Below are 15,860 nucleotides of genomic sequence, written 5' to 3' on the forward strand. Positions count from 1 at the left end.
CCATAATTCATCACATTTTTAACCATTGAAGTCAATGGAGAAACTCTTCAGACTTGAACAATCTTCATGCGACTTCAACTGCTAACTGTTCCTTCATACTTTCACTCAGAAACCTCATTCCAACTTTAAAATGTTACACATCTTTCTGCCATTATTTGTGTAACACAACCTTTAAATCTGATTGGTACTTTTAGAGATATTAAACATTGTTCAGACCTTGGTAAAGAGGCCTTCTTCAGATTTTAGAGTGCGTGATGTCACTAGAGTGGAGGACAGATTTAATTTTGCCTTCATATTTTATTTTAAACCTGCCATAATTCCCAAACCCTACATTCCTGAGACATCATCTTTCATGAGAAACGTAGGAAAACGTCTCGTAGCTTGAAAGATTAAAAAAAATTAAGCAAAATAATTAAACAAAAGGCCTCTTGAGGGCATGAAGTGACACAAACTTTCAACATGTCTCCATTAAACCCCATTGTAAGTTCAGCCTCACCTTTCCCCACCACAGCAGTCGCACACCGTTAGTTAATCTGCCAAAAAGGCCACATTATTAACCCGAAAGTACACAAAAAGTACACTTCAGATGCTCAAGTTCCTTGAGATGCTTAGCGCTTTGAAATTTCACCGATATCTGTTACGGTTCTTCAACAAAACGTTCACATGTAACAGGTTTATCTCTCATTCAGAACAATGGAAATGCGTTCCTCTCACTAATCACCATGGAAACCTTTGATCTCTGGACACGTCATTAGCTCAAATATAAACACCTGTGTCATGGAACACGATGATGTCATAACTCCAACTGACATGCTCAGAGCAGCAGACTTCAGATAATGGTTAATGGTCCAGCCTTCAACATGTCTATCTGCCATTAGTGAGTTTTCCTCAAAAGCTGTTGCCATGTCAACGCATCCCTCGCCGTAAAACACGATATTGCTATATCTCCTATGACAATGGTCAAAAAGTGCTCAAACTTCACATGTGTGCTAACAGTCCAGCCGTGAAGACATCTATTTAAGGGAACTCTCACGCTTCCCTCCTAGACTACCTAAGTGGACAAGCTACCGTCGTCTTTCCAGGTTTTTCCACTACTTGTCTCCTCTCCCTCCGACGAAAATCGGCTCCACCCGTCAAGGAGTCAACTGTCGTTCCCTCCCGTCAAAGACAACTCACTGGACGGAACTTTGGTCTGAACACGCTAGGTCTTCCAAGCAAGGCTACCTCTATTGTCCTCTCAACAAATTTCGTCGCGCAAGTTCACAAAATCTGTTCCTTGCCCTCCCTCTTCTGTCCGGGACATCAAATTATTGTTAGTCTACCCTAACCCAAAAGCACTTTCCGACCGTCTCCCACACCGGGAAGGCCCGTAGTGCAGTCTCATGGTCCTTCTTTACCTCTTTAGAGGTTGTTGCTCCGGTAAAACTTTTTCGCGTAAACGTGGTTGGGTAACTTCTCTCTCTCTCTTCTCTATAAACGCTCAAACGGTTATTCTTGACCACTTATATCGTCTCCCAAAGGGGTGTGTATCTAAAGTTTCATCAAAACGCTCGGTAAAATCCAAGTTAAAAAAAATGCAACGCTCGTCTGCCGGTTAGACGCTAGGGGAGCAAGATGGGGTTCCAGACGAAATAGGAGGGGTCATTGGCGAACGAATCGAGGGCTTGTCTAAGTACTGCAAAGGTGTGGCGTGGGGGGGGGTCAAGATTTCATTCTTTGGGGTTTTTCCAATGCAAAATAAAGGGAAAATCTACTCGGTGGTTCGTTGGGTAGAGGTTACCAGGGAAACTCTTGGTTCCCGTTTTTTCAATACACGTTTGGGGACCAACTATGGTGTGTTTCCCCTGCCCATTTATTTGTCTTTTCGACTGACCCTGGGAAANGGGGACACCCCCAGACCCCCCTAGACCTAGAGGATGTGAAGTCCACCCCCCAATTAAAACATGTTCATGCAATACTGAATACATTTGAAGCCTTTTTATGTAAGCTGTCCACCATGTCAATACGTTTCTCTTTTTGAAGTGTATTGGTCTTTTGTAGAGGTTTTTCATTGCCAGCTAAAATATTGCCTAGGGCAGCACATTGGTCTGAATTGGCGCTGGCGTCATCCCCACAGCACCCCCCATTTGAAACATGTTCCCACGGCTATGGTTACACCCCTACCCGGTTTCAACAAATCAAATAATTAACGGAAAGGTTAGCTTAGAAACAGCTAGCCTTGCCCTGTCCAAAGGTTACAAATTCCTTCTATAACACCTCTAAAGTTGACTTATTAACACATTATATCATGTTTTGTTTAATCAGTGAAACAAAACCAAAAAAAGAGGAACATTTTCTGTCTACTGTCTACTGATATCATCTTTTTTTCTTTTCCCTGCTTGAGGTGTAAATGGGTTATTTTTCCGGTGGGGAGAAGCAACATTAGCATCTCATAATACTACAAATTAAAGTCCCAAACAATATAATATCAGGGGCTTGAGTTAAAAAGACAAACACTTTTGACAGTCTCTTATCATAAAAAGTGGTATTGTATTGTTAAACATTTCTATTTTTGACCGTCCTTTTTCACAAGGTGACATGAGATTTCAACTTCCTCCCTTTTGTTTCCCCTTCTCTCTCCAACTCTTTTCTTACAGACTCTGGTGGATATATGCCGGCTGCTGCCTGAGACCAAAGTGCCAGAGCTGGTGGTCAGCTTGGTTGCGCTTTCTGTTCTCATTGTTGTCAAAGAAATCAATGACTGCTACAGACAGAAGTTGCCTATGCCCATCCCAATAGAAATCATAGCAGTAAGTAAAAGAGGGAAGAATAGAGGAAACATCTAAGCAGAGATGCTTAGATGTTTCCTCTCTTTTCTTTTTTACTTAGTTGTATTAATGTAATGATCCAGCAGGGGGCATCTTAATCACAATGGAGGCAATGATGTCCTTGTTTAAAAAATAAGGCTTGCATGTGCTGAAAATAATGATTTACCCCACATACGACAATAATTGCTTGTTCCTGTTTTTAACAGATCATAGCAGCAACAATCATTATCCACTTTGCCGACCTTACAAGTAAATATAACATTGATGTTGTTGGAGAGATTCCAAGTGGGTAAGTTTAACTTTGTGTGTTTAGAGAGGTCAGATTCAGGGAAGCTATTCGAGGCAATTCACAAGATCACAACCACAACATTACCACATGCTGTGAAGATAATATCAAGCTGTTAACAGTGACACAGCCTGCATAGAAACAGGGCGTCAGTGAGTTTTTAAGTGAGTGAGCCAGTAGCTTTTCATAATCTTGGAATTCAATAAAATGTGATCCAGTTTCTCCAAAACACTGTAAAGTGTGTGCTCTTCTTCTGGGAGATTGTATGACCCACCAAAGTTACTTAGTTTAAGAACAGCCGTTCAGGAAGCAGTGTGGCAATAACAGAGACCCCATTCTCCCTTGTACAAGTTAATGTACAATGTTTTGAAGCTGTTATTTTATGGTTCAGTAATTACATAATGATGCGTAATGTCAAGAGATTTAACCACCTCTGCGAAAATGTCCTGAGTTGTTTCAGAATACTTACATCCGTCCCACAGAGGGGACATTTCCGTTTGTAGAGCTACTCGTTTATCTGGATTCTGTGTGCTGAGCGAGACACAAGTGATAAAAACCTAAACCACTCATCTTTGCCTCCTGCCCCAGGCTTAAGGCCCCTCGTGCCCCAGATGCCACCTTATTCACAGATGTGATAGGTGATGCTTTTGCAATAGCAATTGTGGGCTACGCCATCAACATTTCTCTGGGCAAAACATTTGCCCTCAAACATGGCTACAAGGTGGACAGCAACCAGGTAAGGAATACATATACACACATACAAACACACACACCCTGTGGTACTATCAAACATCTGTGAGAGTTTGAATGGTTCCTCTCTGACTCAGTGCTAACAGTGAAGAGTCTAATGGCCTAATATTAGACTTCTGCTCGCTCACAGTTGGTCATGACTCACTGGCACATTGGTGGAAACATTTCCTGGATCAAGCCCCACCCCAACAACAGAGCAATTCAAAACTTTACAGATTTGTTCTGATGCTTGGTTAATTTAATATATATAATGTGGATATTTTATTAGCTACGTCAATACATAAATGTTTTTATCAAAGATTCAGATTGCAACAATCTGAACTGCCTGTATGTCATATTAATGCTGAGCACAACACAATTGATTTTCCAAAGCTGTAAAGAGTAGATTATTAATTTGAATGTAAGTGTGCCTTTGCTTTTCAAAAGCACTTTCTACAAATTGGATTTTACATTCAAGAAATGATTACATATTGCATTTATGTGCAATTTTAGAAAAGAGGTTTCTCTTGTTTCCCCATAGTCTCTATCTACAGCTCATATTAGGCAACATCAATTTCTTAATTATATCCTAATAGTAATGGCGCACTGAAATTTGATCGCCTAAACCTTTTAAGAAGTTGGCTAAAGGAGTTGGCCATTTAAGCCAGTAATATAAGTCCATTTCTAAATGCCTCAAACATCTCACATGGCATAACGTCATGTTACAAAGCCCTCCAAAGCCGAACACATACATGCATAACACATAGTTGCAGTTTCACTAAGTTCATTTTGCAGTTTATCTTAAAGTGTTGCTTGTGTGTACTCACATCTGGAAAAATGTAGACACAAAGCATGTATAAATGTGATCACAGGTACTATAGAAGAGTACTGTATGTATAATGAAGATGCGATCTTTGGCTTTCTCTTCTGATTATTCATTATTTATGCCAAACCACAACCTGAGATTGAACTGCACTGTCTTCCGTTTGCTAGAACATCAGGTCTACTCCAGGAAATAGTCATACAAAGAACCTTTAACAACCTCTGCTTTCTCTACAGTCAGTATTGAAAAATAGCTTATTCTTGTGTATAGCACACAGACTTATTCACAAATACTTGCGGAGGCATGTGACTGCGATCATTCTGTTTTGGAGCGAGGCAGTCTGGGAGCACTCACAGCCTCTAAGAGCTGGCCTCCTAAATAATTAATGTTCAACAAGCTTTATGCAATCAAGTGTGTCTTAAATAAGCTTGGCAATGCTCTCAGCCTGGCAGAAATGTGTTGACATGGCCACAAAGTTAATGAAAACTAAACTTTGTTGTTGACCCCAGGTAACAGCCTATTATATACCAGTACACTAATGGCTAGGATATGAATAGTGTTACAATTGTCATCAGTTTCTCAACCTAAATGTGGTGTTTTTTGCTCTTCCTCTTTTATTCAGGAGCTGGTTGCTTTGGGTCTCAGTAACACTGTCGGTGGCTTCTTTCAGTGTTACTCTGTGACTTCCTCCTTGTCTCGCAGCCTCGTGCAGGAGAGCACAGGGGGCAAGACACAAGTAAACACACATATGGGGGGGAAAGGCCCAAATACCACTAATTATATTTTATTATTATATCCTACTTGGGGCTTTTTTATGTTAAATACTTTTGTGTGTGTTTTGTCAGGTTGCAGGATTGATTTCGTCAGTCATCGTGCTCGTCACGGTTTTGAAAATAGGTTCCCTTTTTTCAGATCTCCCCAAGGTAACCCTCTTGATCAGAATCTCTCTTTGCAGATCATTTTTAATGCCCTATAAGGCTGTGGGTTCATATCGATATAACTGTATGTGTTTTTGTTCCTTAGGCTGTCTTATCCACAATAGTGTTTGTGAATTTGAAAGGCATGTTTAAGCAATTCCTGGATGTGTCTCTGCTGTGGAAGACCAACAAGGTTGACCTGGTACGACTAAATCCTCTCTAAGAGTCATTTTGCTCAGTTTATCCTTTTTTTTTAACCGAATAGCCCTTTGACCCCGCTGACTGTCAGTGTTTCTGCTAACCTTTAGATGGTGTGGCTGGTCACATTCACAAGCACCATCCTGCTCAACTTGGACCTGGGTTTGGCTGTCTCCGTTGGCTTTTCCATGCTAACTGTCATCTTCAGGACACAACTGTAACTACACGCTACTTATTATTAATTAAAGATGTATATATGTAAACACAATATCAGATTTTATGACGATTTCACAGAGCTGCAATAACAATGTCATTTTTAATACCTTTCAGACCCCGTTACTCTATCTTGGGCCACGTGTCAGGCACTGACCTGTATCTGGACACAGATACCTACAAGGAGGTAGTAATGGTTTTGTGACAAACAAAAATGATACACAGTATAATAATCATCGACAGAAAAGTAAAAGGTCAACCAAATAGAATTTTAACACTTTTTCTCGCCAACCTGTTGGTATTTACCCATATAGATAGCTTTACATTTTTTTAGATTATAAGATATCTGATTCATTATCTACAGAGTTCACTGTCAACAGTTCATACATTTCTTAAGAAAATACTTATTCTACATTGTTGTTTCATTTTAGCGGAGTTGCCTGAGGGATACCAACGTCACAAATATCTCAACAATCACCAGAATGATTGGCACACAATTGGGACATACATTGTTTCCAATGATGACCAAAGTATTGGAATAATTGCAAAAATAAAGACATACTCATCAAGATTAGCTGTACTGTTTGGTTTAGTGCTAATTAGCAAGTATAACAAAAAAACACACTATGAGAAGGTGGTGCACAAGGTCAACATTACACCTGCTTTACGAGTGTTAGCATGCTGATTTGAGTATTTAGCTGAGGTACAGCTTTACAAAGCTTCTAGCATAGCTTTACGTCTTGTTAAAAGGTCATTTTGCCAATGCTGTGAGTAGCAAAAAAAAAAATCATTTAACAGATTTGATTTTTTGGGTACTCTGTTGGCAACAGAAATCTTATCGTTAATGTCTTAATCTGCATTTTAATATACAACTAAATATAAATATAAAGCCTTATTTTCCCCCTGAAATGTGCACATGAAATGGTGGTAGAACTCCATTTAGCCAATAGCTGAGGGAGGTACAAGATGAACGGAAAGCAGAACAGCACTTTAAAACTCTTCTGCTTCATGTTGTGTCCCTACAGGCTAAAGAGATTCCAGGAATTAAAATCTTCCGTTCATCTACAACCATCTACTACACAAATGCTGAGATGTACTTGGAGGCCCTGCAAGAGAAGGTGTGTGTCCATGAATGTGGAAGTGTGTTTGGGTGCAGGCTTGCATTTGAAATCCCTGTCCGCTGCCTACAGGTCCCTTAATTGCTTTCATTATCGCTCTCACTTGTCTCACTTTCCCTTTTTCTCTCTTTAATGCAAAGCTTGGCTTTTTGTGCAGAGTGGAATAGAAATCGGGAAGCTGCTGACGGCAAAGAAGAAGCAAGAAAGGAAACTAAAGCGTAAACAAGAAAAAGAGAAAAATAAAGCCAAAAAGGAGGCAAAGAAACAAGTATGATATCCTAAATGACACTCTAGTTTTAAAAATGACATATTTGATATAAAACTGATAAGTCACTAAATGTTATTTCCAATGTTTCTACCTTTTGGCAGAGAAAAGCTGTCCGCCGACTCTCCAAGGACACTTTCTCAGAGATGAATGAGAGGAAAGTCTCTGCAGGACTGAAGGAGCAAAGTCAGGGGGATGTTGTAGCCTTAGGCCTGACAGAAACCTCCACAAACGGCCTTAGTATAGGCCAGGTAAACGAGGCTTACCAGCATGACACAACCATGTCCGACTCAGATTCAGAAACAGGTTACCACGGTGATAACAGCATTAACAAGGTATCGCAGCGCGGAAATGAGGAAAAGGAAAGGGCTGTCAGGTCAGGCACGCACAGCATTATCTTGGACATCTCGACCACCAGCTTTGTGGACACCGTCTCTGTGAAGACCTTGAAAAATGTATGTGTTCATTTCATTTAACCATCATATGTTTAACTAAGTGAATACATGTGGGAAGGGGGAGGCCATTCTTATATGCATTATTAAAATATCGAATGTCCCACAAAAATACATAAAATGATACCTGTCTTTTCTTAATCAGATTTTCAGGGACTTTGCAGAGATTGATTTGGACGTCTATCTAGCAGGCTGCCAAGGTGAGCAAACTAGACACAACAAGACAAACCTAATGTCCTAGAGTCAAGACAATGGAGCTTCGATAATAAATGTGTCAAGGTCTCGGCTTTAGAGGTGCCACATTGTTCCGAAACATCAGCCAGACATAAATATGTATTTCTATGATCAAATGCTTTACGTCTAATGCGTTCAGACCTCATTGTCATGCATGCCTCTGTGTGGTCAAATATCAGCATGTGTCGTGGAGCAGCTGGAGGCGGCAGGCTTCTTCTCAGAGTCCATCCCAAAGAGCCGGCTGTTTGTCACAGTTCATGATGCAGTGCTTCACATTCTCAAGAAACTGGGCGACACTGACTCCGTTCTTGTGAGTTCATCACTCTCAAAATGACTTTACGTGTCATTGCTGTGATATACGTTTGAAATGTTCTCACCCCTAGCCCTAAATGTTGATGTTTTTTCAGGATGTGTCGTGCAGCACTCAGATGTAATCATCAGGGGTCAGACCGCTCCAGCTCTCTCCATCCTCCTCCTCTTCTTAGGCTGCTGCACGTATCATTGCTCACTATTGGTCGTCATTGTCTCCTCCTCCTTCAATGGGGGAGAATGCACCACCTTGACATGGCGGTTGGTTGCCATGGCAATACAGGGAGCCGTTGCTGTGGCAACAGACTTTTTATGATATCGTCTAATGAGATAGCCGGCAATACGTCATTGCAGCTCTCCCGCTCCGTGGCGTGTGTGAAGGACAGAGAAGGGGCGGGGGTTGAGTGGGAGAATGTAACAGTGGACAAATAGGAGACTGTATTTATAGCCTGTGTGAGAGAGTGAGTGAAAGGTTGACTGTAAGGGGAAACTCATATGTGAGACTTGTTGTTGTGAAAAACGGGCCACGATGTGTGAGCATATGTCTGTCTATCAATTATATTTTTGAACCAACAATATATTCCAGAAAACATTAATAACATGTGAATATTCAGCCGGTATGGCCGGGCCATTGCCTCAGAAACGTTTTATCAATCCTTTAATTACAATTCAAAACATTGAAGAATGAACTGAATAGCAGTTAAGGTGTAGTAGGCATTTCAGTAGTAGGCGTAGCAGCTTTTAAACACAATGTGGGTGTATTTATGGTTAGTATTCACAAGTCTGAATCCTCTTACATCTTTTCTATTTTTGGGATCCAGTGTCAATTATTGACATAAATAATTGGAAGTAATTATTTGAATAGCCCACCAAAATATATTTGCTCAAGGCCATGTTTCTGTGTTTGAAAGGTCTGCAAGAATTTAAAAGAAATACATTTGATAATCACATTTACTCCTGTGTTTATTATGTCTCAATTTGTGGGATGTGGGATGGGACTAATCAATTATCAACCAGCAGAAAACACGGAAATGTGTGTCAGGGATCCTTAAATATTGGTTCCTTGGATGAACCACTCCAATGCAAACAATGTCGAGTGTTGTAAACTACAGAACACTCTCCTTAAGAGTGCTTACGGTTCACCTTTGTTCTACCTGACACGTCAAGTTATCTGTGAAATGTTTGACTAGTTTTTATACCGGCGGTGTAACATATTAAATGTGATTCAACCAGAATAGTTTTGGTACATTTCTAGAGTTAGACAAAGTATGAATGAGACTGTAAATAAAAAGTCAGAAAAAACACATCCGTCTTTATCTGGTCATTTATTGCTCCCTTCCTCACATCAAGGCTCTTTCCCCTCCCCACAACACATTCTCCTGCTCTCTGCACAATTCAGGTTTCAGTTTCTCTCCTTCTCTTAAGGTGGAAATACTGATAATCATCCCCTTGAAATATTGTTAACACTGATTCACAGACCCTACAATACACTGGATACTTAAGTTAGCTCATAACACATAGCTGGAAGTGGTGATGGTCTCCTTTTGATAACTATAATTTTATTTTATTTTTTACAAATGGAAGCTGTTCTTCAACAGTTACTTGAGGGAAATAAAGTTGGCAGCAAACTTTGGCCAAAGACAATGTCCAATGTAAATCAAGACACCCCTGCCACGGTCCCACACACACACACACACACACACACACACACACACACACACACACACACCAGCAGTAGATCTTTCGATTAGAATGTTTTTAAAGTATTTTTAGGTCTCTGCTCATCACAAAATGGCATGACACGGGGACGGATGACAGACAGGGACAGACAGGGAAGATATCGCAGCTACACTGGACACATCACACTTACAGAACAAGACGAGACGGGACAGCACAGAGGCGGGAGCGGGGAGAGTCAGCGAGGTAGAGTCAGAAAGCAGAGCAGGGCGTGTTTCAGTGGTGATGACTGTGTGGGTGTGTTTCGGTTCTTCTCCCATCTAATCTTTGGTCGTCCATTTGTCCAGGGCTTCTCCATTCAGGTTTCAAACTGTGGAGGATGTGTAACCAATCTGCACTTAGCTCTTACCAGGCCTGTGTGGTGTGCATGTATTTTGTGTAGATGGTGTGTGCTGACGTCAAGGCTCTGTGTTCAGCGGGGCTCAGCTCATCAGATGACACTTTCAAAGAGAAGCGTGCTCTTTGTTCCTGCAGGGGGCAGCAGTTTGGCCCCGCTCTCCGGGGCCATGTACTCCATGTGATGTCGGCCCCAAACGGGTGTAGTTAGGTGCTTCCAGCGCTACATGGAGAAAGACAAGAGCATACAGACAGTGAGCTGTTTGTGGGGCAGATGCTTCAGCCTTCTCTAATGAGCAATGGTGAAATCAACAGAGCAAATAACAGAGAGGCGAGCATGGGCGGTATCCAAGGAGACATTTCTGTTCATTACAAACGGTAACGCATGCACAAGAGAATGGTTGAGTGTACACGCCTGCACCCAGGCATACTGACCTCCCGAAAAGATCCTTTGCAGCGCAGTAGTTTGTAGAGAACGGTGACCGGGATACAGAGCATTGAGGAAAGGGCCAATATCCAGCCAAGCACTTCGCCCCACAGGGGGTAGGTGTACACTGTGTTGTAGGTAAGGGGTTTGTAGTTCACCACATGGAAAATGAACACTGACTGTAATGAAAAAGGGCAGACATGTCAGTGGTTTGCAACAGACAAGGTACAGTTTGTATACAAACAAACAGAGAAGCACTTACCACACAGACTAAAGGTGTGATGTAGGACCAGCACCACTTCATGTAGGGGAGGGGCTGATAGCCGATCATACGAGCCACGTCATCCATGAAACGGTCCGCGCCTGACAGAAATGACATCAGGATGTTGTGATAGTTTGTTGGTTTGAGCGGTTTCGCGTTCTTGTATTGTAATTGTGTGGCACTGTCTCACCATAGACCCAAGCAATCACCACACACTCCCAGAAGGCCTGCCACAGCAGAGTGATGCCACTGGCAGAGTAGTAGTCAAACAGCTGGAAGACATACATCCCTCCCTGCCAGAAACAAAGAGCGCAGTCAAGGCCATCATGTTAATGCTTGATGACCTATTTCTAGCCTTGTCTCCACTGTTTAGGCTTTCATCCAAGTTCATTCCTGGCAATGGCTCCTGTGCCGAGGAGCATTAGTTTTTTTTACAGAAACATTTAAATAATCTTTTAGTACAGTAGCAAAAATAATCTCAAGATCAGGTAAGAGACCGGACTTTCATTTAGTTTCTACATTGGATTGTATTTTGCCTAGAAGGATGTTGTGTTATAATAATCTGATGTATATTAAAATGACAAACTCAAAATGACAACCTGCCTAATGCTAAAGAATGAAATATCTCATAAGGTCAAGAAGTCAAGGGAATCCCAACCGTACCTCAGTGACCATGGATATGTCGATCAAGAAGCAGATGACGCAGCAGATGGCCGCTACCACCTCTCGCCGCAGGGAGCCCATGGCAGATTTAGGCGGTAGCATGTCCATAATTCCCGTTATCAAACCCTCTACCCCTACAAACTGAAACAGAGTACAGAGAGGGCAGAGAGAACAAGACAGGGACATGTTGAGTGAGAGAAAGAGAGACACAAAGATAAAAGAGGGAAGTTAGTGGGGGATGTGAACAGAATCGTAGTGTGTTCTTTAGGTGATACTTTTGGAAAAACCCAGACACCCCTCCTCAGTGCCCTTATGCACACATCGCTTACTTGTGTCTTTGCTGAAACATATGTTCAAACCCTTAGAATTAGAGTAAGACGGCCACTTGGCTATTGTTTTACATCATTTACTTGAAACAGCAGCATATGCACGGCTAACGTGGCTATGGCAGGAAAGGGAGAGCGATGGATGGAATGGAAAGAGAGAATGGAAACTAGGAGTAAATGGATGGATGGATGGATGGGAGAGTAGACAGACGCTCTCTGTGTGAATCATACAGAAGCTCATTGACAAATCCCTGGGCTGTAAAACAATGGATGTAGGCACACACACACAGGCTGCTAAGAAATGCTCAAACTGGATGTGATCTAGACCGCTTGCGTTGCACTTGTAAGAGTCATTGAGGGAAAGTGAAAGAAATGTAGATTAGCTATCTATTCGTACTAATGTGCGAGGGATTTAAAAAGACAGCAAAATAAAGAATCACTTACAGTTCCTCTAAGCCAAGTGGTTATCCCAATCCTTTTTAAAGTGTATATGAACAATCAGAAATCGTTATTACCTGGCTGTCCAAGCCCAGTACTAGCAACATAAAGAAGAAAAGTGCTGCCCAAACTGGCGCCAGAGGCATTAGAGTCACAGCCTTGGGGTAGGCTATAAACGCCAGGCCTGGACCTGCACGTTAACAGAGAGAGTCAGAAGCATAAGGTGTCAAGGGCATATAGCTCGAACTGCCAATACTCAGCTCATTGAATTGGGTTATTAGGCAGGAAGTCACAGGGAAACGGTATTCTTACCACTCTCAGCTACTTTACTGATGTCCACTCCTTGCTCTGCGGCCATGAAGCCCAGGACAGAAAACACCACAAAGCCAGCAAAGAAACTCGTACCACTGTTTATCATGGCCAGCAAGAAGGCATCCCTACAGAGAAATATGGAGAGTAGGAAAGATAAAGGAAGACGGGAAACAGAACAGAGAGAAAGCATTATAATATGCTGTAACCAGAGACTCGCATAACATACTCAAGACAAATATTGGCAACAGAGGAGATGGGCTGAGAGGAGAACAGGGGATCAATAGCAATTCCTCTAAAAGCTACTGTTGTCTTTGTGGAAGGTAGACAGCAGAGAAGTTAATGAGTCTGTCTCTAAAGGGGGGAGAGAGTACATGGAAACCCCCTTTGCACTTCTTGCTACATACTGTATGTCTAACGTGATGATAATGCATGCATGTCTAATTCAATTATGTTGGAGATGTAATTCTACGAAGTGAACAGCCTCCCTCTTATCCGGTGTACATAGCGAGGAATGACCTTCTGTTTATCCTGACAAGTGAAGTTTATCTAGCAACACCGGCCAAGAATCCTTTCTGATATGAAGAATGTATAAACAACAGTTGCACCACGATGGTTATTATGACGCTGTAGCAGCTGTGTGGGGGAACAACCTCCACTCAGTCTACGCTCAATACAGCCTCTCAATCTGAAACAGTGCTCCAATGTGAATAATCAAAACAAGGGAGAGTGGGTGTTTGTGTTTATAAGCACAACAATTAAACAAGATTAAAGTCAATAGCCCCACTAGGAGCCCTATGAGGCGTCAATGCTCATTACACACCACCAGGAACACAAGTTGGAGTTAAAGCCTTTAATCAAAGGTATGTGAATAGAGGGTTTCCAAAACTATTTGACAATCCGCCAAGCAATTCTGAAGCAGCACACTTTAAGCCCTTTAAGGTCACCTCTACTTTGATCTGAATGCTCCATGTAGAGGTACTATTTCATTAGTGTACAGGGTACTTTGTGTATTGTGCACATATTACCAACTGTGTCAACAACAACTATTTCTGATGTTTTTATTTTTATTTATTTATTTTTGCCTGTCCTTGTTTGTCTACTCTCCCTCATACTGTAAAGCGTTTTTGAGTTCCAGAAAAGCGCTATATAAATATAATTTATTTTATTATTATTATTATGTGATGTTTAGCATGTTATGTATGTCATTTAACATTCTGGCATGCAACATGAATATTTTGTAACACCAAGATAAACATTGTCTCATAGTTTAGCATGCTTCACTAACATTAGTCATGTTAAGACTGCTAATGTTTCAATATTAATGTCAATCTATCCAGTGCTTCAAGATATTTCTCCCTGAACCAAAGTCTTGGACTAGCAGATAGACATTATTACCCCGGGATCCAAATTGGTAGCATGGCTAAAAATACCTGCGTGTAATCAAACTATGTGGTGTTAAAGCATGTGAACAAGTCAAAGAATGTTGTACTGAAACCAAGTAAATGTACTTTATATACTCTCACCAGCTATTCCTGGGCTACTCCATGTGTCTGTGAGAAAACTGAGCTGAGCAAACATACCTCAAAATCTGAACTCATCTTTTGACTTCCAATTAAGGTCAGGGTTGAGCAAATGTGAGATGGTAGGATATTCATGAGGCTCCTCCTATTATGGGCATTCCACATAAGCAAGCAAGTGCTGATCTACAGAAAAAAGTCCCTAATACTGCTACGGGGCTCAAGACCTCCTAGCAGCCATGATATGTTTACATATCTGAGCTTGTTACACATTCAAAGCATCTCTACATCCCCCGCACACGTCTCCGGACAATGGGAGACCGAGCCTTCTGCTCATTCGCCCCGCGCCTCTGGAACTCCCTCCCAGATCAGCTGAGATCTGCCCCTTCCACCGAGGTCTTCAAAACCGGCCTTAAGACCCTCTTCTTTCGGCAGGCCTTCCAATAAACTTTGAGCATGGTACACCTGGAGTACTGCCATTTTTATTGCCATCTCCGATTTTAATTTTATTTTTTTAACTTGTTATCTCTTAAATGTTATCAGTGTCGTCTGTTGTGAAGCACTTCAGGATCTGTCTTGGCAGATGAGAAGCGCTAAATAAATTGAATTTATTATTATTATTATTATTATTATAGACACTGCATATTATTCGTTCCTGGCTGTGTAGATAACATTCTATTTCTGACTTCATGAAGGGAAAGTACTCTACATCCTGAAATGTTATCTAATGTGCGCTATGGAGTCTTTGGGCTTTTATCCTTCACATTCCCTGCGGCACACTCATACAGAGCAGAGGTATTCAAGGCGTAATGGTTGTTCGCAGGTAGGCCATGATTTATTTTGTAGGAGAAAAGGAACCGAATGTTTTTATACCCATTCATACGCGATTGCAAGTAGAAAGCGACTACGACACAGCGAAGATACCCCCTGTCCGTTATGCAAAGAAATGTGGTGCACATTAAAGTACGTTTCTCTGCTTTGGTTTGAATACTCTATGTCTGAGTGCTTAGATGTGGGCTCCTTCAGGTGACACTGCGCGTACTGATTGATGTTGTGTATGAAACTCACTGTAACAGTTGCTTATGGAAGCGATTATAGCTGCCCACAGCGCAGATCAGGGCACCCACAGGCCGATGGCATAGGAGAAGAAAAATCTCGAGTGCCTGCACTCCAATCCACACCTGCTCAGCAACAAAAAAATAACCAGAATACTTTACAGTCGGGGGGGGGGGGAGGAGGGAATGTTTACTATATTATATTAGATGAATTAACATACTGGCTCGCAGACAACTTGTATAGGAAAGAGCCAAAGTGTAACAAAGAGGGGTATCACCTGGGGCCCTGTCTCGCAAGTTTGGACCATGTCTGGTTTACAGGTAGTAAACAATACCCACATAAGCTCGGCAGGTAGAGTGACTCGCGTGGGCCAAAGTACGAACCCCAGAACCAAGAGGGGAAACAGGCTGGGTAAGTAAACAACCCTAGAGGAGA

The 15,860-nt window shown here is 41.7% G+C and overlaps 2 protein-coding genes across 2 annotated transcripts in view; both read right to left on the minus strand.

Annotated features, from left to right (window-relative positions):
• The window catches only part of LOC104951262 (myosin heavy chain, fast skeletal muscle-like), a 103,711-nt gene that overhangs the window by 15,757 nt on the left and 72,094 nt on the right, over positions 1-15,860 (minus strand). The window lies entirely within an intron of this gene.
• The window catches only part of LOC104949686 (sodium- and chloride-dependent creatine transporter 1-like), a 6,682-nt gene continuing 144 nt past the window's right edge, over positions 9,323-15,860 (minus strand). The window contains 9 exon segments of the mRNA XM_010776084.1: positions 9,323-10,647; positions 10,860-11,030; positions 11,114-11,214; positions 11,304-11,406; positions 11,777-11,917; positions 12,618-12,730; positions 12,853-12,977; positions 15,438-15,493; positions 15,496-15,550. Coding sequence (XP_010774386.1) covers positions 10,519-10,647; positions 10,860-11,030; positions 11,114-11,214; positions 11,304-11,406; positions 11,777-11,917; positions 12,618-12,730; positions 12,853-12,977; positions 15,438-15,493; positions 15,496-15,550 — 994 coding nt within the window. The 3' untranslated portion in view covers positions 9,323-10,518.

This window comes from Notothenia coriiceps, unplaced genomic scaffold (assembly GCF_000735185.1).
Source record: "Notothenia coriiceps isolate Sejong01 unplaced genomic scaffold, NC01 NC01_scaffold00000339, whole genome shotgun sequence".
NCBI classification, from domain to species: domain Eukaryota; kingdom Metazoa; phylum Chordata; class Actinopteri; order Perciformes; family Nototheniidae; genus Notothenia; species Notothenia coriiceps.